General features: G+C 44.1%; 2 protein-coding genes across 5 annotated transcripts in view; one reads left to right on the top strand and one right to left on the bottom strand.

Moving 5' to 3' along the window:
- Positions 1–8,182: 8,182 nt before the first annotated feature.
- ZMAT3 (zinc finger matrin-type 3) lies at positions 8,183–23,864 on the bottom strand. 4 transcript variants are annotated; one of them, XM_088061230.1, is made up of 6 exons: positions 23,747–23,864; positions 18,189–18,514; positions 16,579–16,698; positions 14,661–14,827; positions 14,449–14,549; positions 8,183–13,476 (listed from the first exon to the last, which is right to left on the bottom strand). In XM_088061230.1, the coding sequence occupies exons 2-6, from the start codon at positions 18,456–18,458 to the stop codon at positions 13,235–13,237; spliced, it is 900 nt and encodes a 299-aa protein (XP_087917356.1). In that variant the 5' UTR covers positions 18,459–18,514; positions 23,747–23,864; the 3' UTR covers positions 8,183–13,234. The 4 variants fall into 4 exon arrangements, with proteins under 4 accessions (XP_087917356.1, XP_087917354.1, XP_005525132.1 ...); XM_088061228.1 differs by lacking the exon at positions 23,747–23,864 and adding an exon at positions 22,246–22,324; XM_005525075.3 differs by lacking the exon at positions 23,747–23,864 and adding an exon at positions 22,246–22,324 and having other exon boundaries at positions 8,183–13,446.
- Positions 23,865–24,156: 292 nt separating this feature from the next.
- The window catches only part of PIK3CA (phosphatidylinositol-4,5-bisphosphate 3-kinase catalytic subunit alpha), a 41,763-nt gene continuing 37,983 nt past the window's right edge, over positions 24,157–27,936 (top strand). Inside the window, exon 1 of the mRNA XM_005525074.3 lies at positions 24,157–24,183. The gene's annotated coding sequence lies outside the window, so the exon portion shown is untranslated. The remainder of the gene's footprint in view (positions 24,184–27,936) is intronic.

The raw sequence follows: 27,936 nt of genomic DNA, 5'->3' as shown, positions 1-27,936 counted from the left end.
GAAATCAGGTATGGGAAACTTCTCATGGAAAACCTGGCCACCCTGTGCTACAAGGCTGCACTGCCCATGTGCTGTTTGCATACACTGAAAAATCAGTGTACAGGTTGAAGGCAAGGCAGGCTGGGGCTGCTCTGGGCCTGAAATCAGGGCTTGGGGCTGCTACATGATCCTCAGCCAAATATTTGCCAGGAAATAAAGATTTGGATGGACTTAACCTCATTGCAATCTCCTGTCAAACTTGTGTAATAGTTAACACTGAAAATGGAAGTTTGAAAAATCACAATGCCTTATTTGAGAAATTACAAATGATTATTTCACTCCAGGAGGATGTTTTGGTTTGGAATTTATGCATTGTATTGCATAAATTCCAAACCAATGCAATAAATATTATTGTTTAATACAAACTGAAAATTTCTTTCAGTTAAAAAAACACCCATATATTTGAGGGGGGTTGAAAAACATATACTAAACCTGATTTTTCCATGCATACAGACAGTTGACAGCATTTTTCTTTTTCCCCATGGGCAGTAAATAAAGAAACTGACTTGATCCAGCGAGCTGCAGATGCTTTTTACTCTGTCTGAAGCCGAACATCTCTGAAGACTGAATTCTATATTCCCTTGGTTACTTTTTAATTACATTGTAATAAAATTGCAAGGAATCTAATTTTGCCAGACAAAACCCAGGGACTCAGTGGAAGGTGATGGGGGTCCAGCTATTTCACACACTAATTACACCAGCAAGAGCCCTGAAATACTGTGCTATTTTTATTCATTCATGAAAAAAAAAAAAAAAGCTCTCTCGTCTAGATCTGAGTGACTGCTATTTCATTCTCAAAAATAGTCAATGTACTCTTCATTTCCCAAAAAACAGCTGCCCTCTTCTGTTTCCAGGGAATATTACTACCTTTCAAAATCCTAATGGGTGTGCTGTTGAAATCCAAATAAAATGCCATCACTCTGCCTGCTTCAAAACAAGAACCCAATCTCAATAAAGCACTTCTACCTTTCTTAAAACCTCTGAAAAGGGGGCAACATTAAATAAGAGCTCGAAATACGGGTCTAAGGAGGGAGTTGTTCTAAAAGTATGTCTGCAGTGCCATCAGGAGGTGTGATCACAGCATAGGAAGGCTGGGCTGGGTGAGGCAGTACAGCCACCAGGACAGACGGACACCGGAGCATGGATGTGGGGAGAGGCATCCCACGCTCCCCTTTCCAGGGAAAACAGCATCCTGAGAGCTCCAGGCACCTGTAAGAGCCACCACAAGGTGTTACCACCTCTGTTGCACCACGCTGGCTGCAGCCAGCACTTCAGAACCTCGACCCTGCTGAGGACTGATGGGAATTCTGCATCCAGGAGGCTCAAAAACATGGAAACATGAAGCCTTTTAAGGGGCTACAAGACTTTTGTAATTTTTTTCTCTTAATTTTCTGGAAGCCAATTAGAAAACCACAGCCTGGACCTGCAGTGGGTGAGAAGCTGGTCAGTGCTACCCAAGCAGGACACCACAGCCCGCACCAAAGCTGCTGGACCTGAAGGGAGGTGGCAGAACTGGAGCCCAAGAAGGTGGATACCAACTAATAGGAGTTATTTTTGAGTTATGAATGACTGTGACCCATTTCTGCCAAAACTGACCTCAGTTCTCTATTGTTCCCACTTTTCCAGTTACCAAAGCCATCCCTCCAGGGAATAAAGATTAAACACTTGTTTGAAAATTCACCTCACATGACAATTGCTCACTCATCTCCTCGGCCCCATAAAATGCATCATAAAAATACCTCCTTTACTGCTTAGTAAAGAAAGTTCAAGTGTATCACTGCATTTACATGAACACTCAGGACAGTCAGATCCGCCACTTATGTACTACTACACCTTAAATACTATTATTTTCCTTGAAATAGGAGTCAATCCAGTCATCCCACACTTGCTTTCTCCCCAGAGAGACAGGAAAGATTCCACTGAGACACAAAAACATAATGACTTCCCCAAGGTCCCATTTAAAAAAAAAAAAAAAAAAGAAAAGCAGTGGCTTAAATAGATGAAGGTGGAGCAGACAGCTGTTCCCTACTCTATGCTGTATATGAAAGCTGGGTGTGAGGATGCTGACTAAAACTGGCCTCTTCTTGTGCAAGTGGAAATCTTTTCCAAGTCGTAAAGCCTGCCAGGACTTAGGGCATCTGGCCTTGTACATGTGCTCCAAATGAACAAGATTGTCCCCCAAAATACTGCATTTCATCACCGGTTTAGCTTCATAGCAAGAACCTCCAGTGCAGCTGGTGATTTGGGTTTAGAAAGGTAATAACAGGAAGTCAGAAAAAGGGGAGAGAAGCCAGGTGGCTGCACTCCTCCTCAGCTTGGCTCTGGACTGGCACAGCCCTGGCATCTCAGAGCCCCTGTTTTGTTCTTCCTTCTGTGGGCTCTCCATCCACACCTCTTAACTTTCCCCATTTCCCTGTCAGCAATACATTTCCATGCTTTGAGGGTGTAAAAGTGAAACTCTTTTAGAAAGAGCCTCAAAGCACATAAAGCAGATGAAGAGATAACACTCTTTTAGCCCTTCAAAAGCCTAATTTCTGCAAGGTGACAATTTGCTTCGGTCATACAGTGAGTCCATGGAAGACAAATGCTGCAGACAGGATTTTTTCACAGCGCTGCAGGTGGAACCAGCTGTATCAGGTTAAAGGCAGCACTTCCAACATAGATAAGTCATTTCTAATAAACAGAAATTGGAAAAGCCTCCAGCATTGAAACAATATTAAAGATTGAATCCTTCTGGGAAAGACACGTGATACTCCTCTGGCAAAATTGCTGCTAGCCATTCGACACCATAATTGTGTAATATTAAGTTTTATTCTGAATGCCAAGCATTAAGTGATGCTCCTGCATGTTGTGACACAGCTTCACTTCTTTCTGGAGGAAATCTAGATCAGCTTCAGTGGCACCTGCTGAGCACAGGGTGACCTCCACCAGTCTCTAGAAAGACACTCAAATATTTTCAGTTTGTCTGTGGTGTTGCAGCATTGAGATGAGCTTCTGCATGGAACATGCAGCTTGAGGCTGGAACCAGAAATGTACCCTGACAGCAACAGGGGATTGTAATCCTTAATTTAGGTGTAGGCAGCTCAGGCAACTCCAGCTCTCTGCAGGGAATTGCCCTGGAGAGTTCTAGCCAGGCTCAAAGGCTACAAATTTACCCACTGCAGCTGCACAACCACAAGAAGATTACTCTCCTTTTAGGGTTAACTCTGTAAAAGACTAACTTGCTTGGGGGTTTAAGCCTTGTTTTCAAAGATAACTTGCAGCCAGATTTACAGAAGTGCTACAGCAATTTAAAATGTCTGCTAGGCTGATGAAAACACAAATTAAGGTGCCAAATGTTTTTAACTGTTACGCATAACCCATGCTGGTCTTGGGTCCCAGGGTTGGCAGGATCACCCAAGGGAAATTCAGATTTTCTCTTTGTTTCTATTCTTGTTTCTTCCACTGATTATTACTTTCCCTTCTGGGATGTGTACATAATATTCTCTTTCAAGTATGAAAGCCTGTGGTCTGCACCCAAGGTGTATCTTTGGGTGCTGATATTTTAGGGACACACACTCTGATTTGGAAGACCTATGCTGTATTCACTGTGGGAATATTATGTTGTATGCCAATGACAATAAATGCTGGCTGGCATTTTCCAGCCTCAAACCTCTCATGAACCATTGCAGGGAGCTTGGCTGCTCATCCATTTTACCATGCAGTTTGTTAAGTGGGTAGCCTGACAGTGGCAGTACCACAGCTTCATTTTCTCCTAACAGCTTTAGGACAACATTTCTTAAATCAAGACAAAGCCTTTGAAGTCAGTGAGCAGAGAAGGCAGCGCTGGCTTTGTTACAGCAATCAGAAATGCAAGTTGAAAGCATGTATGCTAATTGCCAAGACTGCTGCCATATAATTAGCATATACAATCTGTACCCAAATTAAGAACTCCCTTGAAAGCTTATTATGCCCTAATATATCCCCAGTATGTCCATACCTATAGCTGTGCCCTGCCCCACCTTTGCACGTCTCAGCAGCTGTGAGCAGCTGTGTGAAGATCAATGCTAATCTGTCTGAACAAGGTGTTTGCAGAAATCTGTCCCGTGTGTCAGACACTGGGCAATGCAGGACAGGAGGCCAGGCTGACGGAACTGTCTGTCATGAGCCCTGTTAGGAAGAGAGATGCTGCTCCATCCAGCCACCCTGATCTCCCAGTGCCTCTCCCCGTGTCCTGCCTACCTGCAGCCTCGATGCTTCAAAGCTCCAGGTATGTGGCTAAATCTTACCTTTTAATAATGGTTGTCATGTCTCCTGTGCTGACACCAGGCTGACAACAGCCCACCCCAAGGACTCGGGCTGTACCCAGCCTGCTGCCTTTGTGGGAAGAGAGTGCAGGGGAAGGAGCAGCCTGCTTGGCTCTGCAGAACAATCCCAAGCCTCCTGCATCCTGCCTCTTCTCTGCAACTGCAGATTGAGGAAAGGATAATTCAAATGGTCAGCAGTGCAGCTTGGATTTTATCAGACTTTATTTCAAGGGTATAATTGCAAGTATGGCAGCTGAACCCTCAAAGTGTCTTGGGACTGTGAGATTGGCAAAAGACAGATTGGAACTAACCACAGCTGCCTCCCATTCCTATATCCTCACTTTTGTGTGCCTAGAGCCACCACAACCTTGAAAATCTCTCTTATTTATATTCTTCTTCTGTTGCCCCTTTCCTTTAACCACTAGAAATTGGGGTTTGCATAATAAAAACCTGTGCTTCATACAAGTAAACGTTAAATGGGGGAGCTGCCCTGTTAACTGCACTTCTGTGACTGTGACAAGGCAAACCAAAGACACAGTGGTCAAAAACAGCCCCTCAAAGACACAGTCACTGAGAGAAGGCACAATAGGAGGCATGAGAAGCATCCAGCCCTCGTGCCTGGGTACGTTGATTCCAGCTACAGTCCAGCAGAATGCATGGCAGCCCATAACCCCACCTGACACAAATCAATGCAATATCCTGCAGATGAATGGCTTTGCTCCTCTCTGTCAGAGCTCAGACCTGCTAATCCAAACATGCTCCAAGTATAACCAGCTTTTACAAACAGGAGATTTCATGTCTTGGGTGGTTTGGCCATTTCCTAATTAAGCTGCTGTTGAGATGGTGTGAGGTGTTAGAGGAAGCTACAATAAGGAGATACTGGAAAATGATCTTTAATAACTAGCGGACAGGAACAAAGAGGAAGAGTCCTTAAAGGGACAAGCAAGCACACACATGGCAGAATTTTCCCCTGGAGGCTACTGAGACCACAGGCCTGCCTTGCACAGGAGCCTCCCCCTTGGCTGAAACAATTCCCACCTACACAGCGCAAAGGAGCTATTGGCATAAATGACATCTCAGCACCCAAACTCCAGTCAGCTGCAATAAGAGATTCTTGCCATCATGATGTTGTTTCTACATGTCTCTTAATTCTGAAGTATTTTTTCCAGACTCCTCAAAATATCAGATGTTAAGCTGTATGTCACCATCTCTTCTGGTGCACAGGGATTTGGCCATTTGACTTTCCCTTTTTTTCATACCTGTGTTTCAACTTCTGTGCTTTTGACACAATTGGTCATGTTGCATTTAGTAAAGTACACAGTCTCCTTCTTCAGGTGAATACTGAATTACTGCACAAAATTCCACAGACACACCAAACACAAACTATTTTATCTGTCATACAACTGTGTTCATTTCTTCTTAGAACCCTGAACCTTGTTCTTTCACTTACACTGTCATTGTACCTTGGCACTGCAAAACAAGCCTCAGATTAAAACTATTTAAACATCTTTATATGCACTGCTGTTAAGTCCAATCTTAAGGCAGGAATCAGACAGCACACCAATGTGATGTGGAACTGAGACCTTTATTTTTTGCTCTTGCATTACTTATATAGTTTTTGCCAAGCATCTAAAAATAGAATACAAACTTATAGCTCTATTTTATAACACTGTTTTCTTTCTTCTCTAAACACGTTACTATCCTTACCTTAAAGCAAATTACTAGATGCTTGCAGACCTTTGTTTGATCCTTTTTCTTGCTCAACAAGCAGGAATATTTATCACCTTGTTTTCTTTGGCAGTCTACTGTTAGGGTCAGCATGCTCTGTAAAGAGGCTGTAAGCCAAGCACACCTGCAAAAGCCTCAACACACTGCAAACATCTGCCACATTCCATAGTCTCAGATAATACACTGTGGATAATCTTCCTATTTCTCTTTACCCTCAAGTAATTTACACAGCTCTGCTCCTGTTTCACACAGGTAGAGGTGAAGGAAGCCCAGTGGAATAAGGCCAGTTGAGAGCACACCATTCCCTGAAGGACAGGCCAATAAATCCTTGATATTATCTGTTAGAGCAGCCTATTACTATTCCAAAAGAGAGAAGCAGCCTTCACTCCAAATGCTTTGGGAGAACTACAAGCAGGAATAAAGGGAATTTATGTGAAGGGGACCTAAATGAATACAGAAGAGCCTCCAGACCTGTGCTTTGTAAACCTGCATCCTTTACAATCCTCTGAAAAGCCGTTGTTTTTCCACTTCTCCACTAAGGTTTAATGGCAGAAGCAATATTGGAAGATCTCTCTGCCAGGATTCATTATTTTTAAACCACATGCTAAAGTCCTAATGCTCTATAAAGCCACTACATGAACAATGAAAATCCGACTATTATTAATCAAATTGGTTTTAAAATCCAGCCATTTTCATCATTCCAGGAACAGGGAGGCTGGATGGAGATGAGGCAGGGACAGCAGCTTGGTATTTAAAAGCATTGAGCTCAATCTTCCTTTTTAGCCATAGACTTTTTGGACAAAACTTTTTTTCCTCCAAATTTTACTTCCTCAATTGTAAAATGTTACAGGACAACTATGTGAAATCCTTAGACATCAGAATAATTGTAGAAGTAGATGGAGGGCTATTTATGCTTTCAAATTATACATTAAGTCTCTGATTTTCATTTTTTTTTTAATAGTAATTTATTTGCTCAGTAATTCAGCAAATGCCTGTTACTCTCAGTTAGGTTGCCCAGGGTTTGTGTGTCACTATGGTTTTTGGCTGTACCAAATTGCAATAGAATTGACATAAAATACAATTACCACATGTTAGTATTAAAAAAGGCAGCGTTTTATCAGAGAAATCTGATAGTGGGTTTTTGTAGGGGTTTGGTTTCCAGGATGACCAAACAGCCTGGATGAACATAAACAGTGAAGGGCTGGGGTGAGATTTAAAATTAAACTGCACTTACAAGTTTTTATGACTCTATATACTGTGACAACACATAAAGCCTCCGGCATTTCACTGTTAGCACAGAAGACGTCACCTAAGCACAGACGCAGCTCTCATCCCAAATGGTAAATCAGGATAATTCCACCAGTGACAGTTCTCTGTAAGGCCCAATGCCTGGAAAAGGAGAGGACAGGGGAGTGCAGGGACACATCCCTGTTCACAGCTGCTTTTACACCCAGCTCCGTGCCCAGTCACACCCTCAAATGTCTTTGGTGTGCCCCCAGGACTCTCCCCTTGAGGTCAGCAGCTCATGGCACCAACAGCACGGCTGCAGCACCACAACAGGGCTGTGCTTTGCTCTTACCTGACTTGAACTCAAAAACCCCAGATTTTCTCTGCTTCCTAGGCTCCACTCAGAATATCCTTTCTGTTTGGAAAGTTGTTTACGCTGCACAAGCACATGCTCTTCTGGAGCTCTCAGGTAATGAAAGGGGGAAACAGCATTCTGGTAAAAAAACGTGCAAATATAAGTATCAGGCCCAGCTTGTCCCCACCTTTTCACAGTCAGAGTTGAAAGTCAGTCCATGGTTCGGCCTGGGGCTGTTGCAGAGCTTGTGATGTCCACACAAGGGGAAAGCACCAACAGGAACACAGCCTTTTGTGTCCCTGCTGGCTCCCATCCTGCCAGATGCTGTGTACTCCCAAACCCTCCTGAAGCCAAGACAGCTCCCAGTTGGCTTTCAGTCACAGCTGGAAGTTCACTGAACCTCCTCCAGAGTAACAAATTCTACCCTGAATTATACTCCTTTATCAGTGTGTGAAAGCATGTTCATGTAGCTGCACTCAGTGCTGGGCTAACTCAGTCATGATGCCCGGTCCAGCCATGAGCAATACAATACCAAACATCAGGGCTGTACAATGGTAAGAGCAAGATGGTTTATTATATAATGAAGAAGAAAAAAAAAAAATCATTTTCATCAAGTATTCCCTCATGGGGGTCAGTACAATATAAAGGAAACAAGGAAAAATGTACAAAACAACCTGACAAGAAGGCTCTAGATGAAACACGTTCAAAGCACTTGCAAATGATGTTACTGGACAGATGCAGAAGGAAATTAAATCAAGTAGTTTTTCCTTGAAAAAATTGAAATACAAACTGAAAAAGTGATTTTATTTTCAAAAATTCAATTCTGTCTTTACTGCAGGTATTTCAGGTAAGCTGACACTTTTTAGCTGTGATACATTTTTAAAGGAGAGATTCCCAGAACTACTGTTTGACCACATTTATTTCCAAGTGGATTTTATTTTCTCTTCCAACTTTATGCAGCTCAAAATTAAGAAGCTCAGCCACTAACTTCGAAGAAACCAGGTCTTTAGGCAACCATGGCATTTGTTTTTCCATAATCAGCAACAGATCTCTATCTCATCCAGAGCATCTTTGTATATGTGGTTGTAAAATTAAAAAAAAAATAAAATCACAGAACAGAAAAACACGTATAAAACATCAGCAGTAAGAAATTCCTGAAGGTTTTGAAGGCTTGCTCCTGACTCAACTGAAGTCAAGGTACTGCAAACTATTTTAGCTGGAGCAAGACCAAATCCTCACAGAACCAGATATGTGGTCCTCAAAAAGCAAAACCATAAGGGTGTTGTAATCCAAACGGAGGAGTAAAAGACAAACTTAGCAATGTACCTTGCCTGGCCCCAGCCAACATAATATCTTTGCCTTGGGTATTTCATTTACTCCTGACCTGGGCAAGATTCCCATTGGTTCCAGTGAGAGAATCACTTAAGTAATGTAGCAAAAGGACACCATGCATTAGTAAGCTAAAATATGAATCCATGCTCATGGCAACAGCTTTCCCTTCTAATGCCCTATAATGGGCATCTAGGAAAGGAAATAAGCAGCTTTACAGAAAAAAATCTGCATTTTGTTACGCTGATGACCATCCTAAGCAACTCCACAGAAGTTTTCAGGGTTCCTTTCAATGTACATGAAGAAAGCAAAAAGTCAAAAATAGACCAATGTTAAGCAAGATTATAACAGATTTACTCATTAGTGCAGAATGCAAAACAACAGCTAATGCTTAATACAAACAAAATAGTATCACTTTCATACTCCTCACAAATTCATGGATTCCACATGGTTTACTTCCTTGCCTTAAAATAAATGAATGTTTAAATGAAGCATGAACTTTGTCTCTCTAAAGATAACATCCCAATTTAGCAAAGAATCATTTGAGGAAAAATAAATTGGAAATAAACACTTAATAACAAGTTGCAAGGAAATCCCCATTTTGTTTAGCATGGAAAGAAACAAAGATCCATGGGTTGGATTTGGTTGGGGAGGTTTGGGGTGGGTTTTGCAGTTTGGGTTTGGTTGAGTTTTTTGCATCAAGGGAAAGAAAACAATAGCTATGTGGGAGGAAAAACATTTTCACAAATACAATAAATAATTGTTCTGATCCAAAAGCAAAGTGCTATGTAGAATTTTTCCACTTAAAAACAACCTACAGCATAATGCCTTAAATATTAAGAAATCAATTAGTGGTCAGCACAGTAAAATAAATATGAACATATTGATTTACATTTTGTTTCTAGCAGCAAAGGTCATTAACCTACTGGCCAATGTGACAGCTTCACAGAAGTCCTGTTTCTTGGGTTTGGTACTTGGTTTAACATGAGAAAAAGGTTAACTGGGTCTGGAAAATGGCACTTCAGCTGTACAGTGTTCTCCCCAGACCACCGGTGTCAAAAGGATTTGCTCGGAACTATGTTTTCAGTATTTTTTGAACAGTGATTTGGACAACGCCTTTCACAAAAAGAAATAAAATCAGGATCTAATGCTGACAAGAATGAGTTTGGATTGTCCTGAACCCTAGGGATAATGGGAAGGTTGGGTGTCTCTTTGCAGTCAGCAACTTCCTATGCTGAAAGGGGAGTGGGAAGATCACGAGCCATTAAGCAATGCCGAGGGAGGGAAAGGAAAGCTTTGGCCACTTGCAGGAAGGGCCACAACAGAGCACTGGGGCAAAATGAGTCTCAGCTGCTTCTCCCAGCAATCCATGGAGGAAATGTGTCCTACCTTGCTACTTGAGTCCCACTGCTCTACAGCCTGCTCTACAAGCCACCACTCTGAAATCACTGGGATGACCACACCCACTTGCACTCCCTTGAACACAACAAAGCAGATTCAGGCTTCTCTGTTCAGGGCAGACTAAAGCCACCACTCCGAACCAGACTGGGCCCCAAGCAGAGAGGACCTGCAAGAACAACCCCCTGCACATCCCTCCCAAAAGCACCAGCACACGGCTGTGCTGTGGCACATCTGCACAGCTGGAGCAAACTGGGTTTGGACACCTGCAGCAGTCACTGGAAATGCCAAATGAGGAGCAGATGGCTGGGCCAGGAGTAGAGGCAGTAACCAAAGGTAAGTGGTGAGCAGCTGATTTTTTGGACATGTGAAAACAAGCAAAAATGCCTCCTCATCCCTAGCAATAAGCCAGACAGCACCAGCACCTACAGCTCCTCCAGCTCATATTTCACAAAGGGCTGTTTTTCTGCTACTAATTGCAGACAGTGGGAAATGCCATGCTTTAATTTACAGCCAGAGGGATGTTTAACCATTATGCAGGGATCACTGTGCTGAAGCACATTGTGGTAAGGCTCATCTAACTGCCCCTGTCCCTCTGGACAGCGGTGTCAGACTGGCAAACCAAAGGACAGGACACAAAGAGAAAACCAGAGCCCTTCTGTCAATACAAACAATGAGGGGGAAAAGCTGATGAGCGATTTTGGAAAGGCAAATGTTCTTCAAGGCTACGCAGAGAGTGAGGCAGGGGCAGGAAAGCACAGAAGAAACAGACTTACAAAGCTGTCAGAACTATTCAGTGAGTGCTCTACAACCTGGTTCTACCTGCTCCAAGGCATAAACCCCATTTAACTGAGTTTTGCACAAAGGAGGGGAAGGAATCCCATTCATGAGGGATTCTCTGCCTCTATCTGAAGGGCAAGGATCAGCGTGGAATGATCCAGGGGGTTGCTTTCAACTACTTTGCAAGCACTCACCTTGCCTGGATTTTGGAAGGCTGCATTCAGGTTATATAGCTCCCTGATGCACACTCAGGGAGCCGAAGAAAACAATATTCAATTTCTGAGGAGCAGCGAAGTGCAACAAACCTTTTGAAGGTGGACTAGGAAGATGAATAAAGACTATCTAGATTTTTTTGTTACTCATTCTTCATTTTTTAAGGCAAGCAGAAAGTCCTTCTGGAATGCAAGAGGCAGGATCAGAATGGCAATAAAAGGAGGCAGGGGAGCTACCATCAACACTACGCACTAGGTACAATTTATCCCTGGTAAAATCCTACTGAAACCAACAGAGCTGCATCTAATTCCAGGTGCCTGAAGAGGGATGAGAGATGAGCCACAGTGCTTCCCAGACCCTCTCTCTGCACCTGCCACTGAAGTCAGTGCAGCAGCACAGTGGGGGATCAGGTCCAACAAAAGCCACCTACGTGCTGCACTTGCCACTGGAGACCATGTTTTAATGACACTGTGAACTGGACTCCAATCACAGCTCCTCACATCTACCCAAACAAGCAGAAGAATAATTGACAGCCCTACTTCTGCCCTTTATCCCCTTCCTACTTCTGCTAAGGAATATCAAAACAAATACACACACCTTTTGAGTTTGTCTGCAATTAAAAAGTTGCGTAACAATTTTCTTGAATACTTCCATGAGGCCAAAAAGCTGTTACTCAAATAATCATCACCCTGACATTTAAATCCTACATAACTTTGGATTTTTGATGGTCCCTAGAACAATCAAGTTCACATCAAGGAATGGAATTAAAACCCATCCTGAGATGGAAAAAGAAAGAGGGGGAAGAAGTCAACCAATATTGGTAACACTAGTTCAAAGCTACAAGTTTCATCATTGCTCTATAAACACCCATTAGGCTTTGCCCAGGGAATGGCATGGAAGTGGGACACATCCATATCTGCTACCCAGAGTCCAGGCAGCCCTGTTCTTCCAGAGCAAGGACTGCAAGCCAGAGAACAACTCTTGCTCTCTTCTACATCAACATGCAAAGAAATTACAGCTGACAGTTCCTTCCATCTATTCTCAACCTGACTCAGTCTAAGGCAGAATCAGAGCACAGCACATCTTACCTGAGCAGGTTCTCTTTCCAGTTCATTTCATTAAACCACTGAGATCCCCAGAGTCTCTCTTCAGGGAGATGAGCTACACTCATGTTATATTAAGGTGTCCAGGCAACAATATCAAGAGTAGAAGATTATTTCTGAATGGGGCTAATCAGCTGAAATCCACGTCAGATGTTCAGAATGGAATCTGCACTGCAGAGGAAGCAGTAGGAGGCAAGACCCTCCAAGGAGAAGAGGTATGCACAGCCTTTCTACAAGGATGTGGAAAAAACCTACTCTGGACTGTAATGGGGGCCAGAAGCAGCAAAGTGTGGACAAGTACACCACCTAATTCACACATTCACAGGCCCTACTCCTGCCCCTTTTACAAGCTGTCCAGAGATTCAGTCTGCTGTAGGGAGGCATTCTGGAGCACTGCTCTGTGGTATGCCAAGAGGGGAATGGGCTTTGCACATGGTCCACCCATGTGGTAGAACCACAGAAGTTCCCAGCACTTCTTGGGCTTTGCATATTCATGCAGAAGGCTGGGGAGAAGACACAGTTCCTCCCCGCCACTCAACACAATGAAGAGCCTTAGATAATTAGCAAACAAACACCAAAAACACTTCATGTCCTGCACAGCGTCATCCTGCCAACTATGACAGAAAAAAAATCTAACCATACCAGTAAGTTTGCAGGTGTTACATGTACAGCTCGAGAGCATACTCCTACCCAATGGAGCACAAAGCAGGGCATGTGGCAAACAGCAGGCGAGAGACAAGCTGCTCTAGTTGCAAATTACTACCGAGGGTGGCGCGTCACTGGACGTAGCCCAGGTTCTCCATCTCGTTCCTGTAGCGCTGCTCGGACACTTTGCTCTTGTGCTGTTTGCTCTCCAGGTGCTGCCTGAACTCCATCTCCTCGCTGGCGCCCGCGTTGCACATGGAGCAGTAGAACTGGCCGCTGGGCGTCACGCACATGGCCAGGTCACGGGGGATCCTCTGGCGCGAGCGGGGGTTGAAGTAGGGACCTGAGGAGTCAACAGAAAAGCCTGGTTTACCTGTAAGACATCAAAGCTTGAGGCAGCTCAGTGGCAACACCTAAGTCCAATGAATGATTGAAAAGCAGACAAAGATTTGCTTCTTTAACTGATTAGAGTCAAGCCTTATTTTCCCCACAACTGCTTTGCTGATTTTCAGATTTACAGAGGTGCAACACACAGGGCAGCACCTGGAATTTTATAAAGTAGTAGAGTGGGCTTAATGCCCCAGTCTTATTGAAAATCAGGAGTCTAATCATTAAAGTAATTAATAAATTCACTTTTTTTTTCTTAACCATCTAATTCCAGAACTCAAACAGTCTTTTGATTAGAATAAGCTGCCTCAGTTTAAAACTCACAAAATAATATTTAATGGAAATTTAAAAGATTTATCTTTTCCACGTAACAGCGATTAGAATGACATGATTAAACCAAGCTTCACCAGGAATCAGGGTTTCAGCTAATGTGTGCTTGTAAAACAACTTAAAATGAAAAAGAGAAATAGATGCCTGGCTGGAGACTGTAATACACTCTTTAAATCATAGTAAAGAGGCAAAGTTAGTATCTAACACCTGAGGAAGGACTCTATGCTAGGAACAGATGGTCTTAGAGGGAGGCTAACATGCTCTCTCATTCTGGTCATGGGAGTGCAAGTACAGGTTGATGTGCCACAGCAGGAGTCAAAGCACCTGGCCACCTGCCAAGAAAATAAAGCAGGAAAATTGTCACCACTTAGAGCAGCCTTAGAGACAGGCAGATGGTAAATTAAGTTACAAACTGAGAAAAAGAACTAACAAGAAGACTGACAAAACAAAGCAACTTTAGCAGCTGGGAAAAAGAACAAACATGCAGGCATGAAGGATCAGCAGAGCTTAGACCAGCTCCTTTCACAACCTGACTCTGCTAAAGCAGACCTCAGAAACAGAAGAAAAACAAGTCTGTTTATTATTAATTGTTATTCCAACTACAGAATAGATACAAGCTCCAAGTTACCTGTATTGTTCTGAACCGTATATGTATTTCTTCTGTTCTGCATCATTTTATATTCATTCCCCTCCTTCCTTGCCCTTCGTTTGCCTAGTTCTGAGGCATCCCTGCAGATTAAACAAATATGAACAGCTGCAATTCAGAGTTTTCTGACAAAAGGACTGCCAGAGACACTGCCACACGCTTTCAGCCTGAGCATGAGGTTGAACAATACCTACGAGAATGAGTTATTCTGTGCCTCTGCAAGACGCAGCCGCTTGGCGTGATTTTTGCCTTGGTAGTGAGCCTGTGCCACAGCCGGAGAACTAAATGAGGCATCACAAAGCTTGCAGTAATCATTCTCTGTAGCCAAGATCACTCGGCCACCTGGTTTACCGGATCCCATCTAGCAGCAAAGGGAGAGACAGCATGTGAAACACAGTAAGGTTAAATCGCTGAAATTTTTCAATCACAGGGACTGAGACTGCTGCTGTCTTCATCAGACAGCAGGAGAGCTGGAATTAAAGCCCATGGATTAGGACACTCTCAAGTTCTCCCCAAAGTGTTCTTACAAGAAATTCATTGTTCCTGCCTCAGCCTCCAGGAGAGCCTGCAAATTCCTGGCCTGAGATGGAGAGAAAAGCAATCTGAACAAACAGCTCTGCAATAGCCACAGAAGCTTGTTTACATCACAGCAATGATTTAACTCCTCCTAACTGCTGGGAGCTGACAAACAGTGATTTTCACACTGAGGAAGACCCACTGAAAGGTAGAGGTGCTTCTCTCTCCTATTTACTGTCCACCTAATCTCTCCATAGGATCCTGTCTTTACACAAAGACTCCCTGACCACAGCAAGAAGAAAAAAAAACAGTCGCAAAGCTGCCAAACCTCTGATCCTTAGCCTTCAGGAAGGAGGATACCTGGATCCAGACTTCAAAGAAGGACCTAGTCTCACATGAGTAGCTCCTGCTATATGAGTAGCTCCTGCTATATGAAGGACACCTTGTCTGTGGAGTCAGACCACATGCAGTGATCCAGGCAGGAACCATACCACGTAACATCCAGGGAGAAGTGTTTTGTAAACAGTGCAGCAGCAGTGATTCATGCAGCCATGTCACTGCAGCACTTGACAAGCCAACACTCTTTCACATCTCCTTTGATACTTCTCAAACTTAGAAATACACAGTTCTGACTTCTAGCTTACAATGTGAACCCTCACACGGCCCCAGAGGCCGTGATATATTTTATTGCCATGGGCTGTTTCCTCCACTAAAAACCACACCATCAGATACCCTGGCAGGTACAGCAGCCACATCCCCGTGCCCCAGGCCGGACCCCACCCCATCCCAGTTCACATCCCCGAGCTGCAAAGCCAATTTACACGGGGCCAAGTCTCCCTCAGGCCAGGAACAATCTGCCACTCTGCAAATGCTCTCTGCTTCCCTACAGACAGCACAGGCTTACATTTTGGGGACTGACAGGCACAGCTTCAATCCCCATGGCCCAGCTGTGCTTCCCTGCACAGTCACAGGCAAAAGCCAGGTTAGCTGTCACATCTCATGACAAACCCAAGGGATGAAGCCTAGAAGGAGAAAGCAAAAACCATCTCTTCTGCCTCTAATGTGCCCAAAACAGAATTAATCTGGATCACTGAGGGAACAATCCATTCGCTCTGCACACAGGAATGAACACTTCAAAAGGAGCAACAAAAGAGGAATTAGCTAACAGCCCCGGGCAATGGGTGTAGGAGCACCAAAGCACTTTTTCCATGTAGGCTTCCCTCACACAACAGAGGGATGATTGTGCAGAGCAGATGCCACACCCTCACATCCAAATCCAATTCCAGCAATGCTGTTTTATACCTGCCCTTAAACAGCTATAATCAGCAGCACATCGGACTTACCTAGGAATCAAAGTATTTGCCAGGCAGAAATAGAACATTTGAAGTCCAACATTATGCTGCAAGGGCAGATCAATATCTGCATCTTCAAAGGAAAGCAAACAGCTCACAACAGGCCATTTCCACCATCCTGTGCCATCACAAGGAAAATTTTTTCCCAACTCCTGTGGTCATCCTCAAAGCCTGAGATCTGGTTGTCCTTACTGGGGGTTAGGTGACAAGCAAACATGATCTCAGTCCCCTTCCCATGCCTTACCTGAGTTGGAAGGGAGACAACCTGAGGTGGGGCAGGCTCAACAGAATTACTCATCCTGGCAGGTGCCGGACAGCTGTTGGCAGCATAGTAATTCCGGAGTTTCTTACTGTGGTTTTTACCCTGAAAAGATAACCCAGATTAATCACTGTCCTAATAATAGTATCTTACTCTGAAAGACAAAAGATACAGAGACTGAAATGAGAAAGTGCCCATGGAGGTGGCAGCTCAGGTAAAGGAGCTGCCACTCAGAAAATAACAGCTCTGAATTTAAGAGATGCAGGCATTCCTTCCTTTCTCCAAAATGCTCAACACTTAGAAAGACTGGGCCTCATCTTCAGCTGATTTTCTCAATAAGTTTACAATTAGTGTCTCAGTCTGTTTCCATTTCATTTAAAACCAGTATTTTGTGTTTTAAGACTATCAACTGCTTTGCACAGTTTTTTTGGTAAGCCTGAACACACACAGAGATTTCAAGAGACTGCAAGCTTGAGTTAAAACACGAGATTGAACATAAAAACCCACTTCATATTTTATTTTCTCTTGAAAAACATGTACCATAGTTGTTTTTGGTGTTCTGAAAACCTGATAGAACAACATGAGACTATGTATATGTATTGTGGATAGTAAGGCAAATGCAAGTTATGCACAAATTCACTTCTGTCCCCTCATGGCAGAAATTCTGCAGAAATAAGATGTTAAAAGTGTAACACCAATCCAACCTAGCCCTTCCTAGCAGATACCACTTTTTCAGGGCCAACAGCAAATCTGAAATCTGGGTCTCCTGAGGTTATGGACAACCAGCCTTTTGCATTCACTGATGGAGAAAGTCACTATCTCCAATACTCACGCAAACACAGCACTAGACAGAGAGGAGGTAGTAAAATGGGGTAATGCAAGGCTGACATTCTATCTCTCAGCAAGAAGCATATGCTGTTTCAGACAAGTCAACAAGATCAGCTCAAACAAAATAAATTTGATCTGAGCCAACCCAGCTGATGAAAAAAAGGCCCCAACAAATGAGTTCTGTGCATAGCCTCAGAAAGGAGAACCTGATAAACACATGGCAGCAACCCCTTTACTAATGGCACAGCTACATCCAGCAGAAAACACCTGTCCAAGCCTCACAAAATCATGTCTGGAATCAGAAGGTCAATTTTACTAAACTAAGTGTAGATGTGAAATACAGGTTGCATAAAACAAAGGAAAAATCACAAGTGTCTGCTTTTTCACCCGTGCCATCTTGCTACCACTTCTCTGTCCCTGTGGACAGAGTTCTTGCAAAGAGCTCCAGTAACAGCACCTTAAATAAAAGCACTGCAGCATGTCTGGACAACCATCAAATCCAAGTAGGGTAAAGATATGTCTACAGAGCAGTTTCAGTCCATGAGGTGGTGCAGAAGTAGCTCCAGATGAGCAACTTGAATGCTGCTGCTGGTGTGCAGCACTCAGAACCCCCTCGAGAAGCTGAGTTAGTCCTCCTGCATTAGCCCACACTTCTCTCTGTGCTACCACAGCAACGCTGCTGGCAGTGCTCATGCTGGCACGGGAATGTCTCCACAAGCTGCAGATGCAGCAGCCCCAAAAGCTGAGCCTCCTGCTGCTTTCCTTACCTGGTAATGAGCCTGGGCTTGCTGGGCCGAATTCAGAGTGACATTGCAAAGCTTACAGCACAGGGGCTTACATAGTTCCTCCAGCATAGGGTCCTGCTCCACCACCTTGGCAAGTTCCTCTTCTTGCGTGTGATGAAAGGAAGGCCCCAGTCCGAGAGACTTTGGTGGGGACAGTGGTGAGGTGGCTCTTGGCCTTGTAGCCACTGACATAGGAAGGGATGAAGGCTTCTCAGGATGAGGAAGAAGTCCTGCTTGCTGTAGAAGAATCATTGGCCAGGAAGACAGTGGGCATGCTACTGCTGAAGGAGGAGGAGTCTTCTTCAGATCTAGACCAGAAAGACACAAATGCTGAAATAAGCAACAAGAACTGGAATATCAAGGATCCAGGGGCAATTCCTGTAACTCCACTGCCTCTACTTCATGCCTTTTCAAAATGCCAAGCAGGATAAAGTCAGTTTGCAACACTTTACCGCCCACGGGAACGGCAGCATCCCAGACAACCAGGGCCAGATTACAAGATACTTGTATGAGAAGTGGGTCCCCTGGCACCCTCCTGGCAGGTGAAGATTCCTGACATGCTCAGCACCTGACAACAGGCACACTCTCCCAACTGTTCCACGCCCACGAGAAGTGGGGACACACAACATGCACAGCACACAGAGCTGTGTCAGTGGGGGGATACAACCACTACCCACACCCTCCTTTGGAAGCCCAAGGACAAGCTCACTCTCCAAGACCTAAAAAAATATTACAGTGGACTTCTGCACTGAACATTTACAAAGAATCCAAATACTTCAAAGCAGATTTATTGCATATAGGTAGATGGAAAATACATAAATACATCTATCCCTCAAATACTCACACTTTCCTGAGGAAAAGCTTTTCTTCAGTAAGTCAACAAAAGAGAAAGAGTGGGAATGAGCTGGAGCACACCTTGTTGTACAGTCTGCTCCCAAGGGCTCTCTCCCATGGTCTTCTTGAACGACCTTGAGCTATTCTTCACATTTCCATTACTAACTACAACCAATGCAACATTTAAAGCTACATCTTCTTCCGCAAAACGGAGAACTTATCTCATATTAACCTTTATTCAATTATTTCTCAGTTAATTCAAGATATTAGAACTAGCTCTACATTTCCAGCAAGAGGTTCTGAGAGATTTATTTAATTAAAGTTTATAAATCACATCTATGGCCCAGATGAACATCCCTAGAATAATACGGAGCAGTCACATTATGAATTAAGGCATAGCTACTTTTGTTAATGTCTTATTAGCTTCTTATCATAACAAATCCTGCTCAGTGCCACAGTGGGATCAAGGGAAGCATTATCTTGGCCTTTGCAGCTAGGGCTGCATTGGTTCCAACCATATTTATGCTCTTGGCTTTGTTCATTTGTTTAAGCAAATAATAAGACATATCTGCATTTTAAAACAACACTTGTGGAAAATTAGGGAAAAGTGAATTAAATGACACCAAAGACTTTTGTTCCCTTTTACTTTTGAAAATGGGAACCTCAAAGGCATTTAGAAACCTGAAGAAGCAGATAGCATTTATCTGGGATAACTTCCTGGATTTTCAATCTGCTAAAATTAGCTGAAGATAAATACCTTCTACACTCAAGCTATGGAAAATCCCAGTTGATGCCTGCAATTTTAGGTACTGTATTATCTTTGGATCTCTCTTCCCAGAGAGATCTATGTTCTATTAGGAAAAACGAAACATAATTTAAATGAATGAATGGGACTAAAGCATTCAAGTGACAAAAACACTTCTGCAATGTTTCTCTCAAATCCAAACTTACTCTAATACAAGGCTGGAGGCAGCTCACTTATTAGTAGTAACTACAAGTATGGAAAAAATTAGAAATTATTAATAATAATAAAAAAAGGGCAGTATGAAGTGGCTTGGGGACAATGCTTTAAGGCAGTAACAGAGCCACCATGAGTTTTCATGTTTATATTATTCCTCCACCATCAGGGCTCTGCAAAATTTCAAAGCTGGAATCCGCCACAAAGAAGGAAGAGGACACACAGGAATGGTGCTGCAAATCATCCACCAGCAGTGTAAATTCTGTAGCGTTACCTAATCCCTCTCCTATTTTCAGCACACATGACCCTGGTTAAACAGAACAGAAGACAACTTTTTTATCTTTATTTTCCTCAACTAGTACTCTGTAGACAGTCTAATTAATTTCTGTGGGACTACAGATGGAACAAGTTCATATTCATGTTGGTTAAATACATCATAATACAGGCCTATCAAGGCAGTTTAAATCAACTATGCAAGCAGGTAAGCATGCCAGCTGATTTCGGAGTTTTATTTACACAAGTATAATGGGCCTCTTACCTTAAAATGAGAGTAAATTATAGCAAAATACATCATAGAGCAACATAAAGAGATGTACAGTAAATGGCAATTAAGATTAATCTGTTTAATTTTGCATGAGCATTTGTTGCATCACATTTTCTTGCAACTGTCACAAATGGGATTTGTCATATACAAGAGGACAGTGCTTACAGGATCTATATCTACAGGGGAAAAGGTATAATGTAATATTCTTAGAAAATCCTTAACTGTAAGGTCACTTAGTGTTACTTAAAGTAAGCAGTTGTCTGGAGATAAAATTAAGGCTGCATGAGCCTTAATTTCAATAGTAAGACTTCTTTATTTGGATTATGCAATATAGGTAATTCTGCTTTTCCTCTTACAGAGATCTTTAATCACTGAAATTTCTTAAGTTATGTTTATTTCTCTCTTACTGATATTATTTATAAGAAAAAAAAAATCACTCAAATTCAGTTTATTTAGAGGTCCCTTTAACCCTCCACTGCTGGTTGTTACAGCTACCCTGCCCCAGAGAAGGAAAAAGGACATTTTTAACTCCTCCTTTCCCTTCACATGAGAAGCTGTAAAATCTTTACCCCACAACACAGCAAAGGAACAAGGCACCTCCATCACCAGGGACCCCAACCAGCAGCGCCCGAGGCAGATGAGGACCTGCAGCTCTCCAGGGTGAGCTGAGGAGCCATTCTGCCTCAAGACAGCACATCTCAGAGCTCAGCCATGCCTCAATACACTTTCATCCCATGCCAGTTGTCTTTGAGTGGATGCAAGGGGGACAGGTGCAGAGCCCCTCTCCCTCCTTTCATTTGGGGCATCCCAAGGGCAGCTCTGAAGGAGGAGATCCAGCCTCCATGCCTTGAGTGCCACAGCCTGGTAATGACCATGTAAAGGGGAGCATCCTTCCCAGCCGACAACAGCACAGTGCTAGGAAAGGAGCTGGTCTGGCCTCAAATCTAAGGATGGAGAAGGCATGGCGTGTTTTTCCTTCCTGAAAAGAATAAGCCACAGTGAGAAATCTATGCGTCCCCAACAGAACTGTTTTTTAAATGCAGCTGAGACAACTAACAACAGAGATGAAAGCTGTAGACATGGTGAACAAGCTGTGAGTTTCACTGCTCTTCCTTCAAGACTGGAAGCGTTTCCTCTCCAGTTCACTTGTCTATCAATACATGGACATCCCTTAATGTAATTGTGCCAGAAAGTTTCCTTTGGCCACGGACTGGGCCTACACCCTTCACCCCGAAAGGCAGGTTGTTTTATAACGCTGCAGGGACTGAAGGCAGCACCAAACAAAAACACATCATGCACAGCTCTACCGTAAGGTGCACTGACCCTCCGCTGATGAGGATACACATTTAGCAACTCAGACCCATCCTTTACGTCAACGGGGGTATCAGAAACCAGGGTGTAAATCCCACTCCTCGCAGGCATTCCTGCAAAGCTGCTTGCCTCGCAGCCTGGGGGATGGAGAGCAATAGAAAAAAAACAAAACAACAAGCCCTGCTTCCATACTGCCTGGGAATCACCGCAACCTGACGGCACCGCCGCACCATTCCGGGAGGGCACAGACCACAGCCGAGAGGCAGGGACAGGCATCCGCATCCCCAGAGCGGCTCGGAACGCGGGGCAGCGGGGCGAGATCCCCGAGCACCGCCCCGACCCCAGCCGTGCCAGACCCGTGCCAGACCCACACCCGCACACCCCGCACCTACCGCGGCGCCGGGCTCGCAGGCCGGGCCCCGGCTCGGGCTCGCTCTCAGCTGCGGGAAGTGACGGCGGCCGGGGGCGGGACGGGGCTGCGCCCGCCGGGCCGGGGCGGGGCCGCCGCTCCCAGCAACCCGCACCGCACCGCTCCCGGGCATCGCCGGGCAAAACAGCCTCCACGAGTCGCTCCAAATAGTCGCTCCTGAGCCGCGGTTCTGCACACAGGCGTTTAGTCTTTTTTTTTCTTTTTTTTTTTTTTTTTTTAATATAATTATCTCTTTTCACAGCAGACGTTACAATGAACCTGATTTGCATATATAAACATCTTATTCATGCTGCTTGTAGCCAAAATGAGTAATGATTTCCCCTCGAGCCACCAAGGCCTCACCCGCGTGGTTGGGCCACCCTGTTTCAAAGCATATGGAGTTTCTGTTGATTTTTCTCCTCTTTTGTTGGAACGGGAAAGTGCTGAGAAGTCACTACAGGCTGACACCATCACCCAGATTTTACAGTAGCCATCAGCCAACCCACTTGGCAATCCATTGGTTAGACACACTGGTTGTTATTAATTTTTGTTAGATCTTTAAAAAAAAATAAGAATCCATTTATCAGAATTATAGAACAGTTTGGGCTGGAAGGCCCCTTAAAAACCTCATTCCAACCCCTCTGCCACGGGCAGGAACACCTTCCACTAGCCCAGGTTGCTCCAAACCCTGTCCAACCTGGCCTTGAACAATTCCAGGGATGGGGCAGCCACAGCGTCTCTGGACAATCTGTGCCAGGGCTGCACCACTCTCATAGTCAAGAATTTCTTCCTAACACCTGATCTAGATCTGCCCTCTGACAGTTTAAAGCCATTCCCCCTTGTCCTATCACTACATGCCCTTGTTAAAAGTCCCTTTCTGGCTCTCTTGTAGGCTCCCTTTGGGAGCAGTGCTGCAGTGTGAATCAGGAGCCGTGGTGATGAGCAGCAGAAGCAGCACAGGAGCATTTTACCAGCAGGAATGCTCACGGAGCCTGCTCTGCTCTGTGTTTGCTGGCTGTGTTCTGCCATGCCCTGCACAGGCTGGTGCCTGCAGCATCCCAGCCTGGCCACGGCTGTGAATGTGTCCCATGCTAGATCCTGGGGCTCAGAGAACTATTCCAAGTAAGAGAATTCACCAACGCCCTCACCATGGCCACACCTGGCTCCAAAATTTGCTTATGCCATCTCTCTTGTTGAAAGGATAAATATCTCTTGACAATGGAGTGATTTGCCAAAACGCCTTAACAATTAATAACGCCGGTTATCCCTGTCCCTCCTCCCTATCACCACCTCAGTGCCACCCGCACTTGTTGCATCTTGCTGGCTCTCACCAAGGCACCCCAGCCTGGCGCTCTCATTTCGCGTCCTGAAAACTCACACCACTTGGGAGTGTGTGTTTACAATGTTGTTTCTCTCCGACTTCCAATTTGTACGGGCATTCGCTTGGCGAGCCACTCTGTCAACAAAACACCGGACTCACGTACAGCGACTTGATGCCAGTGGCAGCTGATTGTAAAGAAACCTGGTGATCCAAGCGGGAAAAGGGTCAAGACTGGGTCACACGCTCTGCGATGTGCAGGGCACAGGGGTGTCAGTCACTGTAGGGCAACAACCGGGGCAGGAGGAGCCCGTGATTCCCCAGCACACCCCGTTTCCCCGGCCCGCTCCCTCCACCACCGGCCCCGCGCCCGCCTCCCCCCGCCACGGTTCCCGTTCCGGCGGGCGGTGCCTTCCCCATCCGGGGTCAGCCCCGCTCCCTTCCTGTTATTCCCGTGCGGGAGGCGGCGGCTGTCGGGGAGCGGCTGCCGGCGCCGCTGCCGCCCGCGCCCGGGGCACAGGCACCGGCCGGGGCGGGCGGGGCGGGCGCGGGGGCGGGGGGCGGCGGGGGCGGCCGGGGCCGCGGGCAGGCCGCGGCGGGCGGGTGAGTGAGGCGGGCGCGGCGGGGGTCGTGAGGGGCCGCTCCCGGAGCGCCGCTCGCTGAGGGGGCTCCGGCGGCAGCGCGGGGCTGAGGGGCCGTGGGGCTGCGCTCGGCCGGGACAGCTGCCCCGCCGCATCCCGCGTTCGGGGTGCTCGCAGGGACGGGACCCGGGAGAGGAAGAATAGCGGCTTGTTGTTTTCCAGTGTGGGTGCCTCCACCCCTGGAGTGGGGCTGTTTGCTGTGAATGTGCTCCGGCAGGGCTGGGGCTGGGTGATGCCGCCGGGAGCAGAGCCTCTCCCGATGGGTGTGTGTGTGGATCCTGGCACAGAAGCTCCTGCTTCCAGATGCACTTGGCTGACAGCAGCAGTGTCTCATCCCTGCTACCTGTAAAACCTTCTTTGCTATTTTATGCTGCCCAGGAATCGGTTTGTGCTGATGTTAAACATGAAACTGCTGTTTCTTACAGTATTTGTGTGCTTTCTTGTAGACTCTATATTAGCAGAACTTTGGCCAAACTAACACAAACTATCTGCTTGTTTTTTCTTTGGGGGCTTTGAGGCTGTTTTCAGTATTCCTTAAGCTATTAAGATATCAGGCTAATTACTTCTGTAGCTGTTATGGTTATGTCTCTAGTTTTTATAAATTTTTGTCTGTATTTCTTTTCTTTTTGACTAAAGATCTGATTGAACAAAGGTTCTTTGTAAGCAGTGCCTATTCAGAACAAACAGGAGGCAAGTATATATACTTCAAAAGTAGACAGTAAGGAGTATGACACTTGTTTGGATTTAATTCTGCAGCAAACTTATAAAGGAGTAGTAAATTGGGTTCTGAGTCTAGATGTTGTAGAACTTAATAGAAAAGAATCTGTTCTGTTCTGTTAGTTATTTGTACTTTCACATCCCTGCTTTGAGCTATACCAGGCATTCAAATTTATCACACTGGATAAAGTTAGAGACTTTCCCATCATGATCTGACTCATTCTTTAGTTTCTTCCATCTCACAGTTGGTTTATAGAGGTGTACTCGCACTTGTTGCTTCCATGCTGCAATTCTATAATGCAATGTAATAATCAAAGTCCACTTCTTGTGTGTAAACTTTGTTAGTTCCTAGGAATATTCCAGTACTCAGGGTGATGGGATTTAATAGTGTGTCTGCTATGAGGAACTGACTGGATAAGCTGTTCTAAAATAAAGCCCCATGTGAATTTAAAGCTTCACAATAAATAACTTTATTCTCAAAGAATAGCATTGGCAAACTTCTTTCAGAGTTGTTACTTATTTAGAAACATATTTTAGCCAATGTAGAGAAACCACACATCAACCAAGCTCACAATGTTCACAGAGGAATTTATGAAACCACACAATTCCTATGGGATCCATGAAATATTCCACTTTTTCATTAGGACAATAAATGCAGCAGCTCCAGAGCTGCAGTTGGAATTTGGCTGGTGAGATGCCCTGCATTTCCTAGGTGTTAACTTGGTGCCATTCTTAGCAACCTGGAGACAGTGTTTCATGTTTTTTTCAGGACAGGCGAATCCCAGCCTACAAATCCATGCCAAAGTGTTTTAATTGGCTGTTCCAAATTGTCATTCTGTATCAATGACAAGTTTATTCTATTTGTTGTTGCATTTACTGCATGAATGATGGCTCTAAGAGGTGTGTTTTTTTTGGTTTTGTTTCTAGTTTTTCTTTCTGGAGTATTCTTTGGGAAAGGGGGTGTAGCTGATTTGTTTACAAAGCAATTGTACTTTACTGGAAGTCATAAAGTGGTTCAATACTTAGTTAACTGTTTCTCTGATAATCAGGCTATTCCTGCTTTCTGTGAGCAAATGGGGGATACTTTTTCCTGGATAACTCTTTTTAAAAGTTGCTCAAAGCTTTAGAATATGAATTTCTGCAACCAGCAAGGAGTTCATGCTTTACCCTCATGCTATCTCACAAAATGAACTAAGTAACCTCACAAGAGGTTTCCAGCTATTGCAAGAAAAGCACACCTTTAAAAAGTGGCGTGGCATAAGGAATGGACTTCCTGATCCACAGATCCTCAGATTTTGGTGTGTGTGGTGTGCTTTTTAATGGCTTGCTTATGTGTTATACAACTTGGAACAACCTTGATGATCATCATAACTTTAATTTCTTTCTGAGTTAAAACTCTCTACAAATTATTAGACAAGCCTAAGGCTGACATGCAGTCTGCAAAAACTGCTTTCTTATGTTCTGTACACAAAATGTCAACTCATTATGTAATCTTTGAGATTTCTTCTGCAGATTCTCTGGGTGTCAGGAATACCCTGAACACCGTGCAAATATCACTCATTTCCAAATGAAAGATTGTTGCTATTGGTTTTGTTTGCCTGTTAGGGGGGAGAGGAAATTGGGATAATGATACATTAGTTCCAAATCACATAATAAATAATTAGCAGCTCTAGATTGGTATCATGTAGCTTTGCTTTGCCTAGTTGAGTGCATTAATGAAGGTTAACAAAGATTGTAGTTAATAGGACATTTGAGGAGTGTTGTGTTTGGGTGAGGGGAAGCTAAGATACTTTGTTTTAACTTGATGCAGAAACTTATTGTGTTATTTATAACTGGACAAAAATAGTACGGCAAAACTCGTTTTTCTAGTTTAGTCTTTACCATTATAAAACTAAATTTTGTCTTACTACTGACTGGTTTGTAATTACTGAAAAATATGTGAGAGCTAGTAAATCCTCCCCACTGAGAAAAAGTGGGCCATATCTACATTTTTTGTGTGTTTGATGGAGTTGGAGTGGGAGTGCTTGGAGGGAAAGGATAAGAGTTTGCACTTTGGCTAACTGGAGAACAGATGTGGCTTCTAGTGTGAGCTAAAGCTTGGGGGTTTTGCAGCTTTCTATGCATTGCATTCCATGCTTGTGGGAGTTTTGTCTCATCCTTTTAAAAAACCAGACATCCAGCTGCTCCAAGGGGATGATGCTTGTCTGTAGCTATGACTAGAAGAGGCCACAAAAATATTTATGCTAAAACTAGATGGGAATTTTTTTTTTGCTTTTGAAGTTGAATGTGTCATGGCAAAGAATTCTGTTACAGTTGTCTCTTTGTAGTATCCTAATCCAAATGGGAGCAGTGGTGAGAATAGATTTGTTTCTCTCTATATTTAATTGGACAACAAATGTATGCGATTTTATTTTGTTTACAGAGTTGGTCAAGATAACCTCCAGAGGTTTGTCCCAACTGAATTTGTTCTACAGATCTATTTCTGAGTGGTTAATGAAGTGTTAAATGAACCAGAAATAATACTCTGAGTATTAACTGCTGGGTTTTTTTTGCTCTTGCAGCACTGGTATAGTATTAACTTTAACAAAATCCAAACAAACAGACCCACGCAATCAATCAAACAAAAAATCTATCACAAAACCAAGCCCAGCTGGGAGGTAGAGGGAATGAAACTGATTTAGAAAAGAAAAAGAGGCATTTTTATAAATTCTGTACGTTAACTTGTAGTCATATGGAAATGCAGCAGACTGAGTACAGTTAATGTAAATCTGGATCTGACTTCTCAGTCTAAGCGATACTTAATGTTTTTGCAGCATGTATGTTGTTTTATAAGGCATGTATCTACACTTGATTTCTAGAAAAGTATTTTTCTAGTTAATTCTGGGCACAGATTATGTGCAAGGCAGTCTAAGATGCCTGTGTATTTCAAAGAAATGTGAGGGACAGTAGACATCATCAGTTGTTCTCTATTTCCAGTGTTCTTAAAGCCAGCAAAGCC

This window comes from Pseudopodoces humilis, chromosome 11 (genome assembly GCF_049639895.1).
Source record: "Pseudopodoces humilis isolate 2021_Gansu_Grassland_sample_001 chromosome 11, ASM4963989v1, whole genome shotgun sequence".
Taxonomy (NCBI): Eukaryota; Metazoa; Chordata; class Aves; order Passeriformes; family Paridae; genus Pseudopodoces; species Pseudopodoces humilis.
Note: the sequence above shows the minus strand (reverse complement) of the source record. Positions and strands in the feature narration are given on the sequence as shown.